General features: G+C 35.3%; 1 protein-coding gene across 6 annotated transcripts in view; it reads left to right on the top strand.

Annotated features, from left to right (window-relative positions):
- The window catches only part of PPP1R12A (protein phosphatase 1 regulatory subunit 12A), a 166,306-nt gene extending 141,792 nt beyond the window's left edge, over positions 1-24,514 (top strand). For 5 of the 6 annotated variants that reach the window (XM_024257404.3, XM_024257406.3, XM_024257405.2 and 2 more), the window contains 6 exons: positions 7,887-7,903; positions 9,606-9,741; positions 11,909-12,013; positions 16,494-16,541; positions 19,742-19,792; positions 22,323-24,514. In XM_024257404.3, the coding sequence (XP_024113172.2) occupies positions 7,887-7,903; positions 9,606-9,741; positions 11,909-12,013; positions 16,494-16,541; positions 19,742-19,792; positions 22,323-22,409 (444 nt within the window). In that variant the 3' untranslated portion in view covers positions 22,410-24,514. Of the gene's footprint in view, positions 1-7,886; positions 7,904-9,074; positions 9,115-9,605; positions 9,742-11,908; positions 12,014-16,493; positions 16,542-19,741; positions 19,793-22,322 lie in introns of those variants that run through there. The other variant, XM_054527434.1, reaches the window with a different exon arrangement.
- The last annotated feature ends 230 nt before the right edge of the window (positions 24,515-24,744 follow it).

The raw sequence follows: 24,744 nt of genomic DNA, 5'->3' as shown, positions 1-24,744 counted from the left end.
AAGTCCTTACCCATGCCTATCTCCTGAATGATAATGCCTAGGTTCTCTTCTAGGGTTTTTATGGTTTTAGGTCTAACGTTTAAGTCTTTAATCCATCTTGAATTGATTTTTGTATAAGGTGTAAGGAAGGGATCCAGTTTCAGCTTTCTACATATGGCTAGCCAGTTTTCCCAGCACCATTTATTAAATAGGGAATCCTTTCCCCATTTCTTGTTTTTGTCAGGTTTGTCAAAGATCAGATAGTTGTAGATATGCGGCATTATTTCTGAGGGCTCTGTTCTGTTCCATTGATCTAGATCTCTGTTTTGGTACCAGTACCATGCTGTTTTGGTTACTGTAGCCTTGTAGTATAGTTTGAAGTCAGGTAGTGTGATGCCTCCAGCTTTGTTCTTTTGGCTTAGGATTGACTTGGCGATGCAGGCTCTTTTTTGGTTCCATATGAACTTTAAAGTAGTTTTTTTCCAATTCTGTGAAGAAAGTCATTGGTAGCTTGATGGGGATGGCATTGAATGTGTAAATTACCTTGGGCAGTATGGCCATTTTCACGATATTGATTCTTCCTACCCATGAGCATGGAATGTTCTTCCATTTGTTTGTATCCTCTTTTATTTCCTTGAACAGTGGTTTGTAGTTCTCCTTGAAGAGGTCCTTCACATCCCTTGTAAGTTGGATTCCTAGGTATTTTATTCTCTTTGAAGCAATTGTGAATGGGAGTTCACTCATGATTTGGCTCTGTGTTTGTCTGTTATTGGTGTATAAGAATGCTTGTGATTTTTGTACATTGATTTTGTATCCTGAGACTTTGCTGAAGTTGCTTATCAGCTTAAGGAGATTTTGGGCTGAGACGATGGGGTTTTCTAGATATACAATCATGTCATCTGCAAACAGGGACAATTTGACTTCCTCTTTTCCTAATTGAATACCCTTTATTTCCTTCTCCTGCCTAATTGCCCTGGCTAGAACTTCCAACACTATGTTGAATAAAAGTGTGAGAGAGGGCATCCCTGTCTTGTGCCAGTTTTCAAAGGAAATGCTTCCAGTTTTTGCCCATTCAGTATGATATTGGCTGTGGGTTTGTCATAGATAGCTCTTATTATTTTGAGATACGTCCCATCAATTCCTAATTTATTGAGAGTTTTTAGCATGAAGGGTTGTTGAATTTTGTCAAAGGCCTTTTCTGCATCTATTGAGATAATCATGTGGTTTTTGTCTTTGGTTCTGTTTATATGCTGGATTACATTTATTGATTTGCGTATATTTAACCAGCCTTGCATCCCAGGGATGAAGCCCACTTGATCATGGTGGATAAGCTTTTTGATGTGCTGCTGGATTCGGTTTGCCAGTATTTTATTGAGGATTTTTGCATCAATGTTCATCAAGGATATTGGTCTAAAATTCTCTTTTTTGGTTGTGTCTCTGCCCGGCTTTGGTATCAGGATGATGCTGGCCTCATAAAATGAGTTAGGGAGGATTCCCTCTTTTTCTATTGATTGGAATAGTTTCAGAAGGAATGGTACCAGTTCCTCCTTGTACCTCTGGTAGAATTCGGCTGTGAATCCATCTGGTCCTGGACTTTTTTTGGTTGGTAAGCTATTGATTATTGCCACAATTTCAGCTCCTGTTATTGGTCTATTCAGAGATTCAACTTCTTCCTGGTTTAGTCTTGGGAGGGTGTATGTGTTGAGGAAATTATTCATTTCTTCTAGATTTTCTAGTTTATTTGCGTAGAGGTGTTTGTAATATTCTCTGATGGTAGTTTGTATTTCTGTGGGATCGGTGGTGATATCCCCTTTATCATTTTTTATTGCATCTATTTGATTCTTCTTTTTTTCTTTATTAATCTTGCTAGCGGTCTATCAATTTTGTTGATCCTTTGAAAAAAGCAGCTCCTGGATTCATTTATTTTTTGAAGGGTTTTTTGTGTCTCTATTTCCTTCAGTTCTGCTCTGATTTTAGTTATTTCTTGCCTTCTGCTAGCTTTTGAATGTGTTTGCTCTTGCTTTTCTAGTTCTTTTAATTGTGATGTTAGGGTGTCAATTTTAGATCTTTCCTGCTTTCTCTTGTGGGCATTTAGTTCTATAAATTTCCCTCTACACACTGCTTTGAATGCATCCCAGAGATTCTGGTATGTTGTGTCTTGGTTCTTGTTGGTTTCAAAGAAGATCTTTATTTCTGCCTTCATTTTGTTATGTACCCAGTAGTCATTCAGGAGCAGGTTGTTCAGTTTCCGTGTAGTTGAGCAGTTTTGAGTGAGATTCTTAATCCTGAGTTCTAGCTTGATTGCACTGTGATCTGAGAGATAGTTTGTTATAATTTCTGTTCTTTTACATTTACTGAGGAGAGCTTTACTTCCAAGTATGTGGTCAATTTTGGAATAGGTGTGGTGTGGTGCTGAAAAAAATGTATATTCTGTTGATTTGGGGTGGAGAGTTCTGTAGATGTCTATTAGGTCCGCTTGGTGCAGAGCTGAGTTTAATTCCTGGGTATCCTTGTTAACTTTCTGTCTCGTTGATCCATCTAATATTGACAGTGGGGTGTGAAAGTCTCCCATTATTAATGTGTGGGAGTCTAAGTCTCTTTGTAGGTCACTCAGGACTTGCTTTATGAATCTGGGTGCTCCTGTATTGGGTGCATATATATTTAGGATAGTTAGCTCTTCTTGTTGAATTGATCCCTTTACCATTATGTAATGGCCTTCTTTGTCTCTTTTGATCTTTGTTGGTTTAAAGTCTGTTTTATCAGAGACTAGGATTGCAACCCCTGCCTTTTTTTGTTTTCCATTTGCTTGGTAGATCTTCCTCCATCCTTTTATTTTGAGCCTATGTGTGTCTCTGCATGTGAGATGGGTTTCCTGAATACAGCACACTGATGGGTCTTGAGTCTTTATCCAATTTGCCAGTCTATGTCTTTTAGTTGGAGCATTTAGTCCATTTACATTTAAAGTTAATATTGTTATGTGTGAATTTGATCCTGTCATTATGATGTTAGCTGGTTATTTTGCTCGTTAGTTGATGCAGTCTCTTCCTAGTCTGATGGTCTTTACATTTTGGCATGATTTTGCAGCAGCTGGTACCGGTTGTGCCTTTCCATGTTTAGCACTTCCTTCAGGAGCTCTTTTAGGGCAGGCCTGGTGGTGACAAAATCTCTCAGCATTTGCTTGTCTGTAAAGTATTTTATTTCTCCCTCACTTATGAAGCTTAGTTTGGCTGGTTATGAAATTCTGGGTTGAAAATTCTTTTCTTTAAGAATGTTGAATATTGGCCCCCACTCTCTTCTGGCTTGTAGGGTTTCTGCCGAGAGATCTGCTGTTAGTCTGATGGGCTTCCCTTTGAGGGTGACCCGACCTTTGTCTCTGGCTGCCCTTAACATTTTTTCCTTCATTTCAACTTTGGTGAATCTGACAATTATGTGTCTTGGAGTTGCTCTTCTCGAGGAGTATCTTTGTGGCGTTCTCTGTATTTCCTGAATCTGAATGTTGGCCTGCCTTGCTAGATTGGGGAAGTTCTCCTGGATAATATCCTGCAGAGTGTTTTCCAACTTGATTCCATTCTCCCCATCACTTTCAGGTACACCAATCAGACGTAGATTTGGTCTTTTCACATAGTCCCACATTTCTTGGAGGCTTTGCTCGTTTCTTTTTATTCTTTTTTCTCTAAACTTCCCTTCTCGCTTCATTTCATTCATTTCATCTTCCATTGCTGATACCCTTTCTTCCATTTGATCGCATCGGCTCCTGAGGCTTCTGCATTCTTCACGTAGTTCTCGAGCCTTGTTTCAGCTCCATCAGCTCTTTTAAGCACTTCTCTGTATTGGTTATTCTAGTTATACATTCTTCTAAATTTTTTTTAAAGTTTTCAACTTCTTTGCCTTTGGTTTGAGTATCCTCCCGTAGCTCGGAGTAATTTGATCGTCTGAAGCCTTCTTCTCTCAGCTCGTCAAAGTCATTCTCCAACCAGCTTTGCTCCGTTGCTGGTGAGGAACTGCGTTCCTTTGGAGGAGGAGAGGCACTCTACTTTTTAGAGTTTCTAGTTTTTCTGCTCTGTTTTTTCCCCATCTTTGTGGTTTTATCTACTTTTGGTCTTTGATGATGGTGATGTACAGATGGGTTTTTGGTGTGGATGTCCTTTCTGTTTGTTAGTTTTCCTTCTAACAGACAGGACCCTCAGCTGCAGGTCTGTTGGAGTACCTGGCCGGCCGTGTGAGGTGTCAGTCTGCCCCTGCTGGGGGGTGCCTCCCAGTTAGGCTGCTCAGGGGTCAGGGGTCAGGGACCCACTTGAGGAGGCAGTCTGCCTGTTCTTAGATCTCCAACTGCGTGCTGGGAGAACCACTGCTCTCCTCAAAGCTGTCAGACAGGGACATTTAAGTCTGCAGAGGTTACTGCTGTCTTTTTGTTTGTCTGTGCCCTGCCCCCAGAGGTGGAGCCTACAGAGGCAGGCAGGCCTCCTTGAGCTGTGGTGGGCTCCACCCAGTTCAAGCTTCCCTGCTGCTTTGTTTACCTAAGCGAGCCTGGGCAATGGCTGGCGCCCCTCCCCCAGTCTCGCTGCCGCCTTGCTGTTTGATCTCAGACTGCTGTGCTAGCAATCAGTGACACTCCGTGGGCGTAGGACCCTCTGAGCCAGGTGCGGGCTATAATCTCCTGGTGCACCGTTTCCTAAGCCCGTCGGAAAAGCACAGTATTTGGGTGGGAGTGGCCCTGTTTTCCAGGTGCCGTCTGTCACCCCTGGAAAGGGAACTCCCTGACCCCTTGTGCTTCCCCAGTGAGGCAATGCCTCGTCCCTGCTTTCGGCTGGGGCACGGTGCGCTCACCCACTGACCTGCGCCCACTGTCTGGCCCTCCCTAGTGAGATGAACACGGTACCTCAGATGGAAATGCAGAAATCACCCGTCTTCTGCGTCGCTCACACTGGGAGCTATAGACCGGAGCTGTTCCTATTCGGCCATCTTGGCTCCTCCCTCTGGGGATCACCAACATTTCTTTTTAGTCAGCAAGGATCTACAGTAATGTGAAGTGAATAAAAGTTGGTTACCTGTGCTAGGTGACTGTGAACATTATTTTAGGGCCAAGTTTGCCTATTTTGACCCCAAAATTTTATTTTTATCTTGAGGTGGCCATACATTGAGGAGTGAATTGGTTCTGAGGTTAAATTATTTGCAGGCCTAAAGCTTTAACTGTTACCTAAATTTTTTGCTTATCAGTTATCAGAACTCCCCAATTTACCTATGTCCCTTCTTTATTAAACAAGAGGGGAGGAAATTAGTAAACCATCCCCATCTGACACCTCTCATTGCCTTATCAGGCAGACTCCAACCCCCACCAGGCTGGAGTGGAAGGGAGATTGTCTGGCTTTTAAAGTTGTAATTTTGAAGCATATTGATGTATATATTTTTTTAAGTTTTACTGTTAAAATTATATATGAGATACGTTAAGATGAAGAGGAATATTGTTTCTAAGAAGAAAAGTTTTTTTATTTTCAATTTAAGTAGTTTTTGTTTAAATAGATTGTTTAGAGTTCTTTTAGTTATAAGTAATGAATAACATATAAATAAATATAACAAATATAAATAACAATAGGAAACCTAAGTCAAACTGGATTAAACAAAGAAAATGTATTGTACTCCAGTTATATTCTGCAGTCCTTTGTGTCAGCTTCATCCTCAGGCTGATGTACCTCATAGGGATAGGATTATATTTGGCTTAGGATAGACAGGGCCTGTCACTGAACTGTTGCAGCCATTTTGCTACCAACATGGGCCATGTGTCATCTCACCTAAACCTAGTAACTGCTATACCATGAGAAAAAGGAAGAATGGATGTAGATAAATAAATAAGGTGCAATGTATATACATAGATCAATATTTTCTATATTCACATAGATATTATGTGTCCAGAAAAGGTTGGTTAGATAACAGTGGTTACCTAGAGAATGGAGGGTTGAGGAATTACACAGGAACTGGGTATACCATTATATGAACTGTACAATACCATAGCCAGAAAGATACTTCTGAATATCTTTCTATATATTTTAATCTTTTTTATGTTTAAAAAGATATTTTTACTTCGGAAAATTAATCTTAAAATTTGGGGAACAAGGGCATTATGCTAAATGAAATAAGCAAGTTACAAAAAGACAAGAACTGTGTGATTCCACTTATTTTATTTGGGTATCATAGAAACAGAAAGTAGAACCTTTGTTGCCAGAGCTAGGAAGAGGAGGACAAAGGAAGTTGTTCAGTGGATACAGAGTTTTATTTTTGCAAGATGAAAAAGTTCTAGAGATCTTTTGCACAACAATATGAATATAATTTAAAATACTGAACTATATACTCTAAAAAATGGTTTACATGGTAAATTTTATATTATGTGGTTTTTACCACAGTTCTTAAAAGTTTTTAAATAATGCTAGGCCGGGCATGGTGGCTCACGCCTATAATCCCAACACTCTGGGAGGCTGAGGTGGGAGGACTGCTTGAGCCCAGGAGTTCAAGACCAGCCTGGGCAACATAGGGAGACACTGTCTCCACAGTAAATTTAAGAAATTAGTCAGATGTGATGGTGCATGCCTGTAGTCCCAGCTAACTAGGAGACTGAGGCAGAAGGATCAGTTGGGCCAGGAGGTCGAGGCTGTAGTGAGCTGTGATCATATCACTGCACTCCAGCCTGGGAAACAGAGTGACACCTCATCTCAAAAATAGTAATAATAATCAGTGATAACACCGTGATTTTTAAAGACAAACGGAATTTGAGTGATTTCTGACTATACTTTTTATTTTTAAAATTTAAATCAGTGAATGTAAGTGCAGACTATGAAGGTAAGATGTATTATTTTTGTTTGATATGTAGACATTTTAGTTCATGAATGGCCATTTTACTGAATTTGATTATCTTGAAAATTGAAATTTATTATTTAAAATTGTTAGTTGTTGTTAAACCAAAGAATAAATCAATAAAATAAAACATTACCTTAAAAAACAATGTAAGGAGCAAAGTTAAAATTTGTTTTGCAGAGGAAATTTACATAGACTTTAGTAAAACATTTTTAGTCCAAAATAGACTTTAAACAATCCAAAAGTAACCTAGTAATTTTACAGTATCTCCAAAGATAAATATAATGGGAAATCACTAATATTTAAATTAAAAAGTTTAACAAACCATTCTGAATAAATTATAGAATCAGTGAGTATTTCAATAGAAAAAGAAAAGGCTAAATTTGACTACTGAAAAAGACTACTTTGGCCCCCAGTAAGACTGTTTTACCTTATTAATCATTTCACGATTTAGGTAAGACTTTCTGGAACTTCAGTGTAGCATACCACTTGCTTGAGAAAATTAAATTTCCTATCATCTAATTGCTGACCTTAAAGGTATATAGCTAGATTTCGAGAAAGTAAATTTTAAACAAAATATGTATATACTGTTATGCATAAAGAACCTTAGGTGTTCATTCGTTTGCTTCTCGTTGCCTCAAACAAAAATGAGTAAAATGACTGCTTTGAGATATCATAGTAAACTTGACATTTCTTAATGTAAATATATTACCTCCTCCTGCTCAGTGGGTGTATGTAATAGATACGTTTCTTAGTCTCATTTTTTTATTCTAATTAAAAATATTGTAACTGGTTATTGTAGGAAGTCACAGGACATACCCATAAATTGCCACATGTAATTGCATGATGATATGTCTGTGAAAATATACAGTGACTCTGTATTCTAGAACCTCTTTATAAAAACAACCTCAGTAAAATTAAAGCATATGTAGAAAATAGATATTAGTTTAGTAGTGTGAAAATGCTATTGATACTACATTAAATTTACTTATAATCATAGGTTAATAGTTTAATGAAAGCATAAAAATTTAGTATGCCCATGTTTTTCTCTTTCTTTCCAGACGGATTCCATTTCTAGGTATGTTTTATTTATTTTTTAACTGACATTTTTTCTTATTTTTATCTTTGTTAAAAATGTGTTGCTAGGAATTTATGGATTTCGTAAGTTTATAGAATTATTTGATAATTAAAATAACAGAAATTTTGATGGCCTTATCATTGTTACTAGCTTTCTTTGTTAAAGGCTTTACTTCAAGATCACTAGTCAGAGCAAGTAAGATTTTTTCCCAAATCTCTACAACAAAGGTATTCCAAAGTTCCTTAAGTTAGTTCAACTATCTCATTATTAACATCAGGACTGATAAAACCCACACTTGGCCAGAAATGTATTTGATGAAGTATTCAGAATCTTCTCTTGTAGCCCTGCTTTAGATAAAAGAGAACCAGTGAAGACACTTTAAAAAAAGTGTCATCTAGCTCAACCCTGTAATCCTAGCACTTGGGGAGGCTGAGGCAGGAGCATCACTTGAGTCCAGGAGTTGAAGACCAGCCTGGACAACATCAAGACTCCATCTCTACCAAAAAAAAAAAAAAAAAAAAAAAATTTCTTAATTATCCAGGCATAACTGCATGCTCCTCTATTCCTAGCTGCTGGGGAGGCTGAGTCAGAAGGATTACTTGAGCTCCCAGGAGTTCAAGGTTATAGTGAGCTATGGTTGTGCCACTGCACTCCAGCCTGCACTCCTCACTGGACACAGTGAGACCCTGTGTCTTTAAAAAAAAAAAAAGTGTCACCTAATTCAAAATTATCCATCTTTTCAGAGAACCTCCACTATATCCTTGATTTTGATCTCCATTCCATTTCTCTTATCATTGTTAACAACAGCCCTGTAAGACCAATAATAAATTTCTGTCTACTGATGATTCTATTGAATTGAAATGCAGAGCCAATGGCATCTATCAGAAAAGGTAACCTGAATTTCAGAACCAGATAATAAGAGAATTCTCCTTTACCAATAAGATATGTTTTTCCTGCTTAGGACAAACCCATTACCTGTCACTTTGGATATACTTTATTTCATCAAATCTAAGACATTACTCATTTTAAAACACCATTGCGTTACCTACTACTGAAAAAAAGGAAAGGTGCTACCAATTAAACTATAATGCATTATCAATTGTAAGCCATTTTCTGGTTTTGGAAATATTAAAATGTGGGAGGAAATGTACAATTTAAAATATTAATCATTATATGAAACCAGTTTTGGCTTTTAAACATGGAAATTTTGACTCTCTTCCTCAATTAATGGAAATTAGTAGTATTAAAAAATAGGCTGGGTGCAGTGGCTCATTCCTGTAGTCTCCCAGCACTTTGGGAGGCTGAGGCATGTGAATTGCTTGAGCCCAGGAGTTCAAGACCAGCCTGGGCAACATGGTGAAACCCCATCCCTACCAAAAGTACAGAATTAGGCATGGTGGCATGTGCCTTTAGTCCCAGCAACCCAGGAGGCTGAGGTAGAAGAATCACTTGAGCCCGAGAAGTCAAGTCTGCAGTGAGCTGAGATCATGCCACTTCACTCCAACCTGGGCAGCAGAGTGAGACCCTATCTCAAAAAATAAAATAACTTCCCACTTATTATATATCACAAAAATTAATCAGATAACAGAGGGAGACTGTGACCTACTCTTTTGAACTGTCAAGTTATATGTGTGTACTAGGATATATGTTATAATTGTAAAAGCCTATAACAAGGTTTTTTATTTAAATTAATCTTTTGAAGATATGAAACCAGTTCTACATCAGCTGGTGATCGATATGATTCCTTGCTGGGTCGCTCTGGATCATACAGTTACTTAGAAGAAAGAAAACCTTACAGCAGCAGGCTAGAAAAGGATGACTCAACTGACTTTAAAAAGGTACTTGGGTTATTTAGTTATATTTAATAAAAAATGTTATCTTTTATGTTGAGATACTCATATTCAAATATTTTAAAAACTCATAATGAAATGAGTATTTTGAAATAACTTATTTTCATTTTCAGTTTTCGGCAACTGATGGTTAAGTAGAATGTAAATAGCTGTTTGTTTATTAAAGGGAAGAGAAAATCATCCAAGATGATTTTACATTTAAGTATCTCAAGTCATTGCTATGATTGAGCTGGAAAGGAGCATTCAGTAAATGGGTGCACACAAATGTATACACACTTTGTTTCTTTGTTACTAGGAAGCAGCCAAACAGAGAAGATGGCTTTTCCTAAGAGAATATATTGATAGTTTTTCATAGGTAACTGAAAAACTTGGGGCAGCTCAGGTGCTAGTAAGGATTGAAGTAATTAATAAATAAATCCCAGAAACTGTATCTTCTTATTTTGTGCTTATAGTAAACATAGTCTGTTGGAGAAGGAGAAAGCTTATGGCATTTGTACATGTCCCCAGTTATCTGGCAGCTATTTGAATTATATACTTTTTTAAAAGCCAAGTTAGGGGAACGGGTGAGGGAGAGAATCATTTTACATTATGAGTAAGATTCATCATTTATTCAATAAAGAACTGAACTATGCTAAGTAGAGAGATTCTAATCATGGGCAAATGGAGATGAAGATACTATCTTGCTCTCATGGGCATCTTCCATGTAGTGGGGGAGAGAGACCTTATTACACAGTCATACTAATGACTGTATAATAAATAATGGAGACAGTTAACCTGAAGTAGAAAAGCAATTTTATAAAAGTATATAACAAAAGAAAGTAGATTGATTTCCTTGGCTGGGCGCAGTGGCTCACGCCTGTAATCCCAGCACTTTGGGAGGCTATGGCAGGCCATCACCTGAGGTCGGGAGTTCGAGACCAGCCTGACCAACATGAAGAAACCCCGTCTCTACCAAAAATACAAAATTACCCCAGGTGTGGTGGCCTATAATCCCAGCTACTCAGGAAGCTGAGGCAGGAGAATCACTTGAACCCAGGAGGCAGAGGTTGCAGTGAGCTGAGATCACGCCATTGCACTCCAGCCTGGGCAACAAGAGGAAAACTCTGTCTCAAAAAAAAAGAAAGTGGATTGATTTCCAAAGGAAGTGTGGTTTCAGCCAAAAATGGAAGGATTACTAATAGTTAACGGGCAAAAATGGGTGAGAAAATTATTCCAAATAGAGTGGAACTACAAGCACATAGACTTGGTGGGGGGAGAATACATGATGCATTGGAATAATTAAATTTTAATTATGGCTAGTAGAGTGGAAGAAATATTCATTTGAGGCAGCAGTTGTGTAGGCTGGGACCAGATCATGCAGTGCCTTATAGGCCATTCTAAGATTTTTCGTATGCTAAGAACATTGGGAGGCCATTCAAGAGTTTTTAATTTGTGGGTGGAAATGGAATGGTTGGCCTATGAAAATTATGAGATTTTCATTTTGAAAAGTTAATTTTAGCTCCTATATATAAAACAGATGAGAGGGTGATCAGGGAATTAGAATAGTTTAGATAAGAGATGATCATAGCCAGAATTATGGTGGAAGTAGTAAAGCCAGGGGTAAGGAAGAAGCAGTGTTAAGGAAGATGAAAAGCATTAGAAAAGAGGAAGGTCTTTATCCTGGATTTGAAATATTTCAGGAAATACATCATTTGCCTTTTAACTTTACTATAAGCAATGTAGAAGTATAATGATAAATACAGCTGGTACTCCATCTCATTTTTGGGAATTCAAGAGAGAGTGATGGGCAGAAAATCTCACGGACTCCAAATAAAGTTCACAGTGACTCCTTAGCCCTAGCTGCAGTTGCTGTGCAGGTATGTGGTCCCTCTTTATCAGATAACTGAATCTTTTTTAAGATAACCTGAAAAGTCCGATTTTTCTGTCAAGTCTTGATTTTTGAATACTGGAACTAATTTTAAGACTTTATATGGGACAAACACACTTGCATAACCAACAGTCTCTGCTTTGCAACCATGAAGGATTTTTTTAAATGTATCCTTTATAGCTCATATGCTACATTAAACTGTTTTAATACTGCAAAGTAATCAATGAGAAATTTTAAAGTAATAGGAGAGCAGAAAAGTAATTTGTTCTTTTACCCTAATTTTTATAGCTTTATGAACAAATTCTAGCTGAAAATGAAAAGCTGAAGGCACAGCTACATGATACAAATATGGAACTAACGGATCTTAAATTACAGTTGGAAAAGGCCACACAGGTTTGTACCCTTTTCTTTTTGTTACTCTCAAGGTAATGGTTGTGATTTATCCCATCTAAAAATGATATTAAAATGTTTTCTAATACTCTAGAAGTTTGATAATTGATAATAGACAATAATGCTGTTTATGGATTACTTACTTTTTCTGGAGTCAATTTAAAAAATAGTCATAGTCAAAAGTCAACGTATAAAAAGCCTTTTAATACCAATGTTGTGGTATGTCAAGGTTTTAAATGTTTATTTCCAGAATACCAAATGTAGCAAGTCATTAAAACATTAAAAGCATCTATACAGAATCATCTTAGAGGCATATAAAAGTTTTTATAATAGTTTTTGTTTATTACAAATATTTTCCGTTTAAGTAAAGTTTATTTTATATTATAGTGCTGGAAGAAGATAATTTTAATCATAACTCCTTTTGTAAGTTCCTTCTATGCAGCAGCCTAGAGAAGATAAATTTGGACAATAAAATTGGGATAGCCAAGCAAAACTCACAAACTTGTACATATGATCTAGCAATTGTTTCCCAAGCCACTTTTCTATTTCCATGGAACATTAGTTCTGGGAGACAGGAATAGGTACATCTTCTCCTCATTTCCCTCCTTTCAAAAAACAAAAAAAGCTTTTTGATCAAAGAAACTAGGGAAATACTACATATTTTACATGTTAAAGACTTTACAGGGTCTATTTATATGCTAAAGGCTCTAAGGCATCCTGTAATTTTTAAGAAAACAAATGTGTTCAATTTTAACCTCGGACTTTCTAGCATAAACGTATTTCTGCAGCACAACTCTTAGAATCCAGCTGAAAGCATGGATCTAAAAACAGCATATCCAGATCTGTGAATGGGACTACGTACTTTTTTTGGTCAGTCTTTACACTTATCTTTTTCTTAATTTTTAAAAATTAATTCTAAAAAAACAACAAAACCAAAAAAGTTCATTCTGTTTGTTGAACTTAAACTTGTTTCCAGATCCTTTTTTTAACCATTGTTGTGTTGTAAAGCGATTGTCTGTGCACGGCAGATACTGTGCCAAACTTCCAGGGTTCAGGCTAACCTCACCACTCCTCAGATTCCTTCATGTTAATGGAGGTTTTTGTAAAGATAAACAGAAAAGTAAAACAGAACAAGAATAGGTTTCATAGTGAGATGTCATAAAAACTTACAGTGTCATACACATTAAAACTACTGACTTATATTTAGGCTTCATGGTAAACTGGAATGTTTAGCAGAAAAGTTAACCAAGTAAAAATACCTAAACTGATGTTGATGTTTTTTAATCGGTGAACTTGTCATCATCCTTCAGGTTGCATTAGTAGCTTAGTGAGCCTGCATACATAAAAATATAATGAGTTCTCTGAGCATAGCTTCAGCTCTAGGGATTTCATTATAATGTTCTAAGTAAAGATGTCCACTGCAGCCAGGCCCGGTGGCTCACACCTGTAATTCCAGCACTTTGGGAGTCCAAGGTGGGCGGATCACCTGAGGTCAGGAGCTCGAGACCAGCTGGCCAACATAGTGAAACCTCATCTCTACTAAAAATACAGAAAAAATAGCTGGGTGTGGTGGTGGGCGCCTGTAGTCCCAGCTACTCGAGAGCTGAGGCAGGAGAATTGCTTGAACCCGGGAGGTGGAGGTTGCAGTGAGCCAAGATCGTGCCACTGCACTCCAGCCTGGGTGACAGAGCAAGACTCCATCTCAAATAAATATCCACTGCTCCCTACTATAGGGTTCTGTCATGGTGACTCAGCTCATCTGTGTCTCCACTACTTAATGCCTTCTCTGTGTTCTGCTCTGCTGCCTACTTCATTGTCATGTAATTCTTCCTGTATGTCCCTCAGTCAAACCCTGCAAGAGAGGGAAATTGATAGAATTAGCCTGTTACTACCCAGTATGGAGCAGCCTGTTTTGTTAGTGACCATTTCATAGGTCACTGGACAGAAAGTTGCCTGTAGGTCAGGTACCAATTTCTGTTACCTGGCAAGAGAAGTAGGATTAAAAAATATCACAGCTTCTGCCTTGGCAGGTACGCTGAGTATCGCGTCCAGTATGCTGAGTTAATAATGAGAAGTATAATTCATAAAAGTAAAACTGATAAGCATTAAAGTAACTTCTGGGCTTCAACTCTCAGGTATTTATCCTGAATCTACTGTGAACTTTTCTACTTTTTTTTTTTTGGCATTGATTGACTTCATAACTATTCACAAATATACAAATATTTGCATCAGATATTTGCCACAAATAGCAGTGGCAGTTTTGATAGTTGCATGAAATTAATCTTGAAGTTTAGGTCTGTTTGATAGTATTTAGCTAAGAGACTCTGGAATCCTTGACTCTTGCCCTAGCCCAGGTACCCTCCTTCCCATATCATCTCCAAGGAAGGGAAAAAATATGCCAACTTACCAGAACCAGTTTGCTGAATACCACTTTGCCAAATGACCATTTCACCAGATCTAGTCATTGTGATTTTAACAGCTTTAACTGGAATGTTTAACAAGAAAGTTAACTGAGTAAAAATACTGTCTAAACTGATGTTGATGTTTTCTAATCAATGAAATTGGCAAACCACATATAATTGCTAAAATGTTCCCATATGAAAAAATCTCCAATGAAATGCTATTTTTCCATGTTTTGTTAATTTACATGTGTTGTTATTATTTTGGCTATTTGATTTTTTTCAGGTGCTTTTGAATGTTATTTAAAATTTTTTTGGTCTTGTAAAGAGTTTCTATGATTTATTTTTAAATCCTCAAGTGGTGTTTCAGCCTTTGTTTTATATTTCTAGCAATTAAATGTTTAAATTCAAAACCAAAAAAAATGAGAATTAACTAAACAGTTTCATTCATATTTGAATTAACATTTTTTTTAATGGATACAGCATCTCGCTGTGTTACTCAAGCTGGAGTGCAGTGGTACAATCAGGGCTCACTGCAGCCTCAATATCCCTGGCTCAAGCAATCATCCCACCTTAGCCTCCCAGGTAGTTAGGACTACAGGCAATGCCACCACACCTGTTTAATTTTTCTTTTTTTTTTTTTTTTTTTTTTTTTGTAGAGACTGGGTTTCACCGTGTTGCCCAGGCTGGTCTTGAACTCCTGGGCTCAAGTGATCTGCCCATCTCAGCCTCACAAAGTGTTAGAATTACAGGTGTGAGCCACTACACCCAGCCTCATATTGGAAATTCTGAAATGAATTTCTCACAAGAACCAATTGGAATATTGACTTTTATGTTTCCAGAAGGAGTAAGCACAAAAGCTTGAAGCCATTTTAAAATAAGAGAAAAAGTAAGAAAACCTAGCCATGATTAGTTCTTTAAACGTTATACACCATAACCGTAAAAATTGTGAAAGAGGGATCCAAAAGTGACTTGGTTACAAGTCCTAGAGATACTAAAACATGAATACTGAAAGGGCTGGCATAAAAGAAAATTATGTAAAGAAATATTTTTAAAATTACCACATTGAACAGTGAAATTGTGTTTAATCAATATGTTTTTAAAGCATATTTTGTGATTAGTACTCATAAAGCATTCTTGTTAAAGTGGTCAAAAACCATTTTTGGTAAATTAGTAAAATTGGTTATTCAGCAAGTTGGCTTTTGAGGAATTCATTTTCAGCAAATTGACCAGGAATTCCAAGGGAGATGTTTGTACAGAGATCAATGTAAATAAAATCTAAGATGCCACTGTTTTTTTTCTTTTCTTTTCTTTTTTTTTTTGTTCTTAAACTGTGCCTGTGCTCAATGTCCAGAGCTCTTCAGTACAGGATACAACATGTAGGCTGAAACCCAAGGTGCTTTTCCATCCCTTAAAGCCAAGCTTAAATCTCAGGATTTTATCAGCTTTGAGCTGGTCAGATATTACAGGAAGTGGAAAAAATGAAAGGCCTGAGCTCACCAGCAGAAGAAAGCTGTACAGCTAGAATTTCTTATAAGTGAAAGAGGATGTGAACCAATTGTGGAGCATGGATGATTGGAAAAGAAACCTAGAGTGGTGAGCCAAGACCAAGATAGCTGTGGGAGAAGATAAAAAGGCCAGTTTACTGGTCTGGCTGCATGGATACAGAGTCATTCAACCTGCTAATGAATATATTTCAATCAAGGTCCTGGAATCTGACCATTCTGATTTGCCACCCCTGATGGTGTAGGAAAGGAAAGAATTTCAGCTTCAGAAGGAAAGCTACAGTTTTTTTTGTTTTTCTTCCACATACTCACTCACTCACCCTCACGCCCAACTAAACTATGAAAGTTCCTGGGGAAAAGTGATAGAGAACATAAAATGAGAGCTCTGGTTACCATTCTATTTCTAAACATTCATTTCACTCTTTATTATTTTAATACAAATCCTGTTTTCTCTGCTTTACTCACGAACCTGTGTTTTACTCCACTTGAATATTGTGATTTAATACCCATTAAAAGAGAATTACTGTGGTCTCCCCTCAATCTTTTTTGCACTTATCTCTTATAATTTCTTCGTTGCAGAGACAAGAAAGATTTGCTGATAGGTCACTGTTGGAAATGGAAAAAAGGGTAAGTGTCCCACTTATTAAATAATTATTTTTTTCTTTCTTGTTTTAGGTAAACAATGGTAGGTTTTTTGTTTTTGTTTTGTTATTACGGATGACAGTTTTAATTAGTTTAAATATTTATTGAGTTAATGTATTTTACAGCAACTTCTTTATAGAATTCTGTGGGGTTTCTCTAGGTATGAAATGACCTTGTTAAATAAAATTTAATTTACCACATAATTCTTTTAATGAATTTTTAAAAACTTGATTCTGAAATGTACTATACACATTTTGATAGTGAATTTGATATTTTTGAAATGCCGTATATCTCTTATGGTCTGTACCTGAAACGTTTTAATCATAAATACATTTATTTTAATTCTTTATAAACCTAAAATACTTCCATTCTTGAAATAAAGTTTTTAAATCTGGAACATCAAATTTTCAAATTCTTTTTAAAGTTAATTTAATAATTTTATTAAATTTTGAGTTTAAATATTTAACTTAAGTAGGATATTTTAAACAAAAAAAATGATTACAAGAAAATCCTTATGCCACTTGATGTCTTTCTGCAAGTTTTTATTGACTGTAATACATTCACTTGTATTTCTCTTCACTTATTGTTGCTCAAAGGTCTAGGAGTAGTCATAGGAATAGCTGCACAAGTTTAGCCTGATGAGTTGAGAATGTATAAATGATCCAAAAGTTAAAGGAAAAGTGCCCAAAGATTGTTTTCAGTGTAGCTGAGCAGTAGCTAGACTTGGTAGGGTTTCGACCAGAGAAGAAATGACATGCTGGTAGCTATGATCAAAGAGTAAATACTTAGGAGCTATTGATATAAAAACATTTTTCTTCCATTCTATTTTAAAATAACCAATTTGCTTTTTTCACCAAAAAAAAGAGAAATGGCTAAAAAAAATATAAAAAGTGTTTTAATGTCTGTGTCATTTGCTAGTTGTACCTTGCAATAGCTACCATTTTATTATGCTTTCTGCAAGTTTTAAAAATTAGTGTTCTGAGTCATGTTTTCAAAATGGACATAATAATTGCTAAAATATTGTTTTAATAAATTTAATATTATATCCTGTTAGAATATTTAACTGTTACTGAATTTTATCTCCAGGATAGGCAGAAATAATAAAATCAGTTCTCTGTTATACTAACAGTTGAGATGAAAGGCATGGATAACAAACTGTACTTAAAGTAGTATTTATTTTTCAAATACAATCACAATTTTAAATATTTAATTTTTCTTATGAAAGTAATATATGTTTATTACAGAAACTTTAACAAAAGAAAATATTAAATTATCTGTAATCTGTCATGCAGAGATAGCTGATATTTTGATACTTTTTTTTTCTAACATACACACGATGCAGACACATTCATACTCTGACAAGCTCACCTGACCTCCTTTTTCTGCTTGTCAAATGCAGATAAATTACAAAGTAGCTAATCCACTCTCTATAATCACGGTATTAATAGTAACTGCTAACATTTATTCATCATTCTCTGTATATCAGGCAGGCACAAAATTAAACACTTTACATGCATTTTGTCTCAACCATATTTTTTTTCCTTGTGTTTTTTCTTGTTGTCGTTGTTTGTCTGTTTTTTAAAGAGACAGAATATTGCTCTGTCACCCAGGCTGGAGTACAGTGGCACAATCACGAATCACTGCATCCTCCAATTCCTGGGTTCAATCAATCCTCCCACATCAGCCTCCAGAATAGCTGGCACTACAGGTGCATGCCTCCACACCCAGCTATTTTTTTAATTTCTTTTTGGAGACAAGGTCTCACTTTGTTGCCCAGGCTGGTCTTGAACTCTTGGCTTTATGCCATCCTTCCACCTAGGCCTCCCAAAGTGCTGGGATTACAGGCTTGAGCCATTGTGCCTGGCCAGTTATATTTTTTAATGTTAATATGTTTGTCAAACATAAGAAATTTCATACCATTTTACAGATGTCAATTTCATTGAGCTAATAGAATCAGGCAGTTGGGTGTAGTTTTCTTGTCTTACTTTACCACTAAGTTAAAATCTTGAAGACACCTAATAAAATTGAGGCTCATAGGGAGATTACCTCTCAGAAGAAATATTCTATTTCTGATATTTTGCAAAGTGGTAAAGATCAAATATGACACTTTATGTGCTAGTATTTTGAGAAGTGTGATGATTTGTATGAATTTGTCATGACTATTATTTAGTAGAAGAAAGATCTATGTATTGAAAATAATGTTTTTGTCTATATAATAATGTTTAGGCATGCCGATGTTAGAATAACATGGTACTTAAAAGACGATCAGTAGGATTCTGTCTACTTTTTAAAATCACATACCCTAAAAACATTAACATTTACAGTAAATGTACTGCTTGACTAAATATCAGCATTTGTTATTAATCTGGGAAAGAATGTCTTGGAAATAGTTTCAGTGTGATTAAACTAAATTTAAATGGTTTGTATCTGAAAGGTGACCGGCAAGAGTCAGTATCCTCTGGGCGGTATGACCTAACCAGTTTTACAGCTCATCAATTACTGCTGCTTGCTTTTTGCATAACACCCCAAAATGCTTATCATTTAAGGGAGAATAAAACAGTACACTGCAATGATGCGTTGTGTGTTGGCTTTGCCTGTCACTCTTTGAAACAAGGTTAAAATAAACGCTGCAGTTGCTTCTCTGTTACATTCACTGCATTAATGCTACACATAATGTCAACCTAAATACAAAGCTATAAAGTCAGTTGGATAAATAATGGCTAGTACACATTGTGGGTGGAGGAAATGAGCTTCTCTTACATTCCCCTGAAATTGCAAAGTACACATATTTTAGGCATGTTTGCTTCTTGCTTTTCTGCTTCTGTCACTGTAATATGATTGCATCTTTGTGTGAGTTTTGTTTTTCTTTTCTGTACAGTCTTCAGTCTTGAGTATTGATTCACTCTAAGTTTTACATGAACTCAAAAAGTAGTTTGAACATGTTTTATAGCATCTTCCCAGAAAGTCAAAGCTTTAAATTAAGAGCTTGTACTCTAAGGATAAAGATCTTCATATTTATTTTTGTCAAATTTTGGAAAGCTTTTTACATATCACTGGCATCACATCTTTTCTACACTGCTCCTGATTGGACCTTTAATTCTGAAGTATCACTATTTCACAATATAGAAGAAGACTTAAGAATATAATAATTATATAACTAACATTGGTACCTTAAATCGATCTAGGAACGAAGAGCTCTAGAAAGAAGAATATCTGAAATGGAAGAAGAGCTCAAAGTAAGTAAACTATGTTATTTATGAGAGAGAGTGCTGTTTATGTATTAATGTTTAAAATACTATTATAGATATGGTTTACATTAATTGTTCTCAAAGCTGATTACCCAATTTGTGAACTGTCTATATCTGGTGCTTCTCTTTCTTCCTGAATCCAGGTTTTAGTGAGCAAGAAGAGGGTCTAAAACCCAAATCTTAACACCTATGAAAAGAAGGAGCAAAAATAAAATAAAAAATAAAACCCAAATTATTTTGATAATCAATTTGTGTAGCACTTTTGCTGTTCAGGTATAGAAAAAGTTAGATAATAATAATAGGATGTAGGATTTATCATTTATTCTTTATGTTTCTATATACTTTCATGTTTTTTGGCGAGTAAGTAGTGGAGGGGGTTACTATAAAATGTTCTCCTTTGAAAGTAAAGGACATTAGGGGAGTGAACAGACAGAACTGTATTTTATCAAACTCCATATTACCTATAGAAATAATTATGTTTCGAATGTCTTCACAAGTAGCATAGTTAATTGATTACCTCTTACCACACTGTCCTTCATAAAATCTTTATCACATTGTGAATTAATGAACCAATGCATAGTATATTTTACCCATAGAATTAGAAGTTCAAGATGTAGATGTTTCATTATTAAATTGTTTGGTTTATTATTAGACCATTATTATTGAATGGCTTTGAAGATTGGAGACAAATCTTTTGTATTTTGTTTGCTTATGTATTATTTAGTTTGAAATAGAATTTTAGGAATAGTGTTTACTTTTCTGAATCTCTTATTCCTTTAAGATGTAATATTTTAAAAAAATTACCTGTGATTCTCTATATTCTTATTATACTCTTTTCCATTTTCTTATTTTTTATTCCTATTTCTTTATGTTCTGATTCCTGCAGAACCTGCACCAAATAAAGCAAATTCAATCTCTGAGGGAGTTAAATGAGCGACTGCTGACTGAGAATAGGGCCTTGACAAGAGTGGTAGCCAAGCGCTCAGGGTTCTATAGGCAACTGCAGTCTGTGAACCTATAATTTTTAGTTTCATCATTTCTTCTTGGTAGAGCCAGGCAGGTGTTTTTATATTAGTAGGAGTGTTTTGTAAGAGCTCACTTTTACAAATTAATGCCATTGTGTCTGGAGCATATCATATAACTAATTATGCATGGCTTCTTAGAATGTTAGAAATTCTCACTAATTGTATATTGCAATTGATGAGCTACAGTAAAATTAGGGATGATTTTGGAATTTAAGTTAAAGACTTATCTGTACTTTTGTAAAGCTTTTGCACATTACTTAGCTATACAGATATTTTAGGATTTAAAATATGACTATTATTTACAGTTCTTTACTAGAGAGAAAACACAGTATATAACATTTTACATATAATTAATATATTTTGAAGCTGAAGATTAAGCATGCATTATCTGTTTTTCAAAATAATGTCAATTGAAGTCAGAACCACATTAGTTTATATTCAGTTTTCTATTACAAATATTCAAATGAATAAACTTAAGATTACTATATTTTATATCTTAAAGATTCTGAACACAGATAAGAACATATTGGTTCCACGTAAAATTAAATCTTCCTAAAGATTTTGCTTAAGGTAGTTTTGCAAATAGAAGTTTTACTTTTATCAAGTTAGATAATCTAATACATTTTGAAAACTGAGGAAAGAGGACTATTTTGGAAAGTATGGTTTAGGGACCAAAAATATGAGCTATTTCATTTCCTAGTGAAACTGGCAAAGAACAGTTTTAAACATCCTTAGTAGAATATTCAGTTAACTTGTACTATTTTGACCCCCTTCATCAATTTGTCTGTAAAACAACAGAAAATTGAGATGCATTGTTTGAAGATATGAGGCTGTTTGCTTCAAAATTGGTTATTTTTGTAATAGTTGGATCATAGATACAGACTTACTACTTTAGCTTAAACATGATACACTATTCTAATAATAGTAATTGCTTGTTACCATTTAATAAGCATCTATCTGGGATCGGACATTGTTTAGGCATTTTAAACTGAGGTACTATAGGTGAATCCTTTAAGGAATTTTAATAATTTAGAACAAGTCTAATTTCCTCAATGTTTTCCTAGGTAGTTTGGCTTTCCTGTGGAACAATATTAAGTATTATGATTTTAGGTCTGACATACATAAAGCAAAACTCTTTGGTTTAGGTGCTGACAGGAACCTCTTTTAAGAGCCTATCCTAACAAAAACAGGCTTCATTGTCTTGGCTGCTGGAATGTGGTGTGCTTGTGAGTCATAAAATCAAGTGATTTAGTGAATTTCAATGGACAATTTGGAGAGAATAAACCTTTCATTCCAGCATTTATGAAACTAATTAGCTTTACAAATCCAGGTGTGGTTTTTTTCCTTCTTCCTGATACATGTTTTAGATACTAGAAATATATATAACTGACAAAGTTTGATCATGTGTTTTGTGGTGAAAATATAACATTTATTAAGAATGTTTTATCTTTTTATGGAAGGTAAAACTTGATCTTCAATTTTTCTCTTTATAGATGTTACCAGACCTAAAAGCAGACAACCAGAGGCTAAAGGATGAAAATGGGGCCTTGATCAGAGTTATAAGCAAACTTTCCAAATAAAAAAAAGAAAAAAAAAAGGCAGCAAGTAATGGAATTGCACATATTAGTAACCCAGTGGACCATAATTGGCAGTCACTGGAAGTCTGGGAAGAATCCTTGGAGACTGTCATTTTCGGATATCCTGCCAAATGCCCTCTTATCTAGAATTTTTGTTTTATTTTGTTTAATTTTCTGGGGTGTTTTTGTTGTTGTTGGTTTTTTTTTTTTTTTTTTTAAATCAAGACCATTGTTTCATGTTAATGCAGCTGCTGAGAAGATTTTTTTTTAATGACTGAGAAAACTTGTTTACAGCTCCAGCATATAAGGAAAGTGTTCAAGGCCAGATATGCCTCAGATATTTAACCAGTAAGCCTTAGTTGTACATAAATACTTTTGTGTCAACAAAAACTTTCAGCTCTCACAGAAGACAGTTACTCAACATTTTTTGATGTGCCACAGTTTCCAGTTTTTCAATATTTAAATTTTTTGGCTTTTCATCTGAGTTTGGGTTTGTATTTTTTCCTTCTAAACTCTTCATGTGGCAGAGTCTTCTATGTTTTCACAGCTTTTTCATTACAGAAAAGAACACTTGCTCTTCTGTGATTATTGTCATGTATTAGGCTAATGCTGTGTTGTCTCCCACCTGGAACTGAATTGCTTGGTGGAACATATGCTTTCACTGTTTGTGCAATATGCATTTATTTCTTATATGAATGCTTTAAAGTCATTTGAGATTAGATCTTTTAATTCCTATTTTCTGCTTCATTGGTCACTTTTTTTTTTTATTGTAGTATAAGATGTTAGATTCTGTAATCTTCACATTCATTTTAGCAGGTACTGAGTGATGCTGTATATACAAATAAGTGTATTGTTTTGATTTTTAGCCCACCACATGGCATGCTTGACTATTTCTTATTTCAAATGTCTGCTAATGCAGAGTAGGCTACTCCATGATAGTGTTAAAAAACAAAATTTGCTAACAATGTGATATAAAGACTTTAAAAGTTACACATTATGTGGAGCCCTATCTTTACAAAAGTTTCCTACTGTAAAGTGCTTTTATTTTCAGTTTTCATTTGATAGTACTCAACCATAATTAAAGTTGCATAAGATAATTGCTTTACATTTCACATACCTATATTTATCTGAGTGCTGTCTAAAACTGTTGTGCTAGCCAAAGTAATGCTATGAAATCATTTGCAGAATTAACCCGTGAGTTAATGTTAAATGCACTGTTATTGCCATGTGAAGAGGCATCGACTTTGATACCACCATCATGTTCAGACCATTTTATACATTTCAGTGGCCTTTTTTTTTAAGGGAAAAAAAAGCGCAAAACCAAGTACATAGTGAAGATGGCTTTTATTTGGACAAATAGCTTTTATATTTCATTAAACCATGCAAAAAATACTACATCTTTCTGGCACATAACTGTCTCCTTAACCACTGAACAGTTCAGCCATTTGAATAAATTGTACATTGTAAAGCTTATAGTAGCTGATTGTATTATTGATTGTATTGTATACTATATTAAATGTGAATTTGTACCCCTTCATTTTAAAAGGTCATTGTGTTCTACTGCCTATTTTAGATTACTTTGGGGTTGGGGAAGGGTGTTTTGGTAAGCAGGATTTTAAGTCCTCTCTCTCTTGATTGGTTTTATGAAGATATAAGGTTATGCTCTTACTACCAAGCTCAGGATTCTTGATTTTAAAGGTACAAGGATAGTTGTGGGAGTTTTATTTTTGGTTATATTTGAACTGTATGAATGGTAGGTCTGAATACTGAGAATTTCCATGGTCTTATGTGGAGGTAAAATATACAGATAACTGATCAGTTTGAGTGACCGCAACATGTTCTGGTTGCACAACAGTTAGGCATGCTATGGTTTATATTTGTGAAGTTTGGATGCCTGTGAAGAATGATTAAATACATGTTTCTAATATTTTAGTGTTTTGTATTTAGGTTATTTATTCTTTGTATCTAAAACTGAACAGCTACTGTGCTATATTGATTTTATTGGTAGTATTGAGCAGACCTTGTTTCTGCATGAAACTAGTTGCAAAACCCACTATTTTGGAAATAAAAATGTATTTTGACATATACAAATAAAATGAATAAAACTATTTTAAATGTGTGAACTTTTAATGAAGACATTTTAAATTTTGTTCTGAGATATTTAAATTCTGCATGGGTATTTTTTCACTAATTGCTTTACTTGGATACCAATTTGAATAATTTCTGAAATTGTAATATTGTGATAATTTGCACAGCATTGTACATGCACATCTGTAAATGCAATCTTAATTGCCATATTTATGCAATCTGTGTACCAATTTGGACAAATGTTTATATA

This window comes from Pongo abelii, chromosome 10, assembly GCF_028885655.2.
Source record: "Pongo abelii isolate AG06213 chromosome 10, NHGRI_mPonAbe1-v2.0_pri, whole genome shotgun sequence".
In the NCBI taxonomy this organism is placed as follows: Eukaryota; Metazoa; Chordata; class Mammalia; order Primates; family Hominidae; genus Pongo; species Pongo abelii.
The sequence above is the reverse complement of the archived record's forward strand: the minus strand, read 5'-3'. Positions and strand labels throughout refer to the sequence as shown.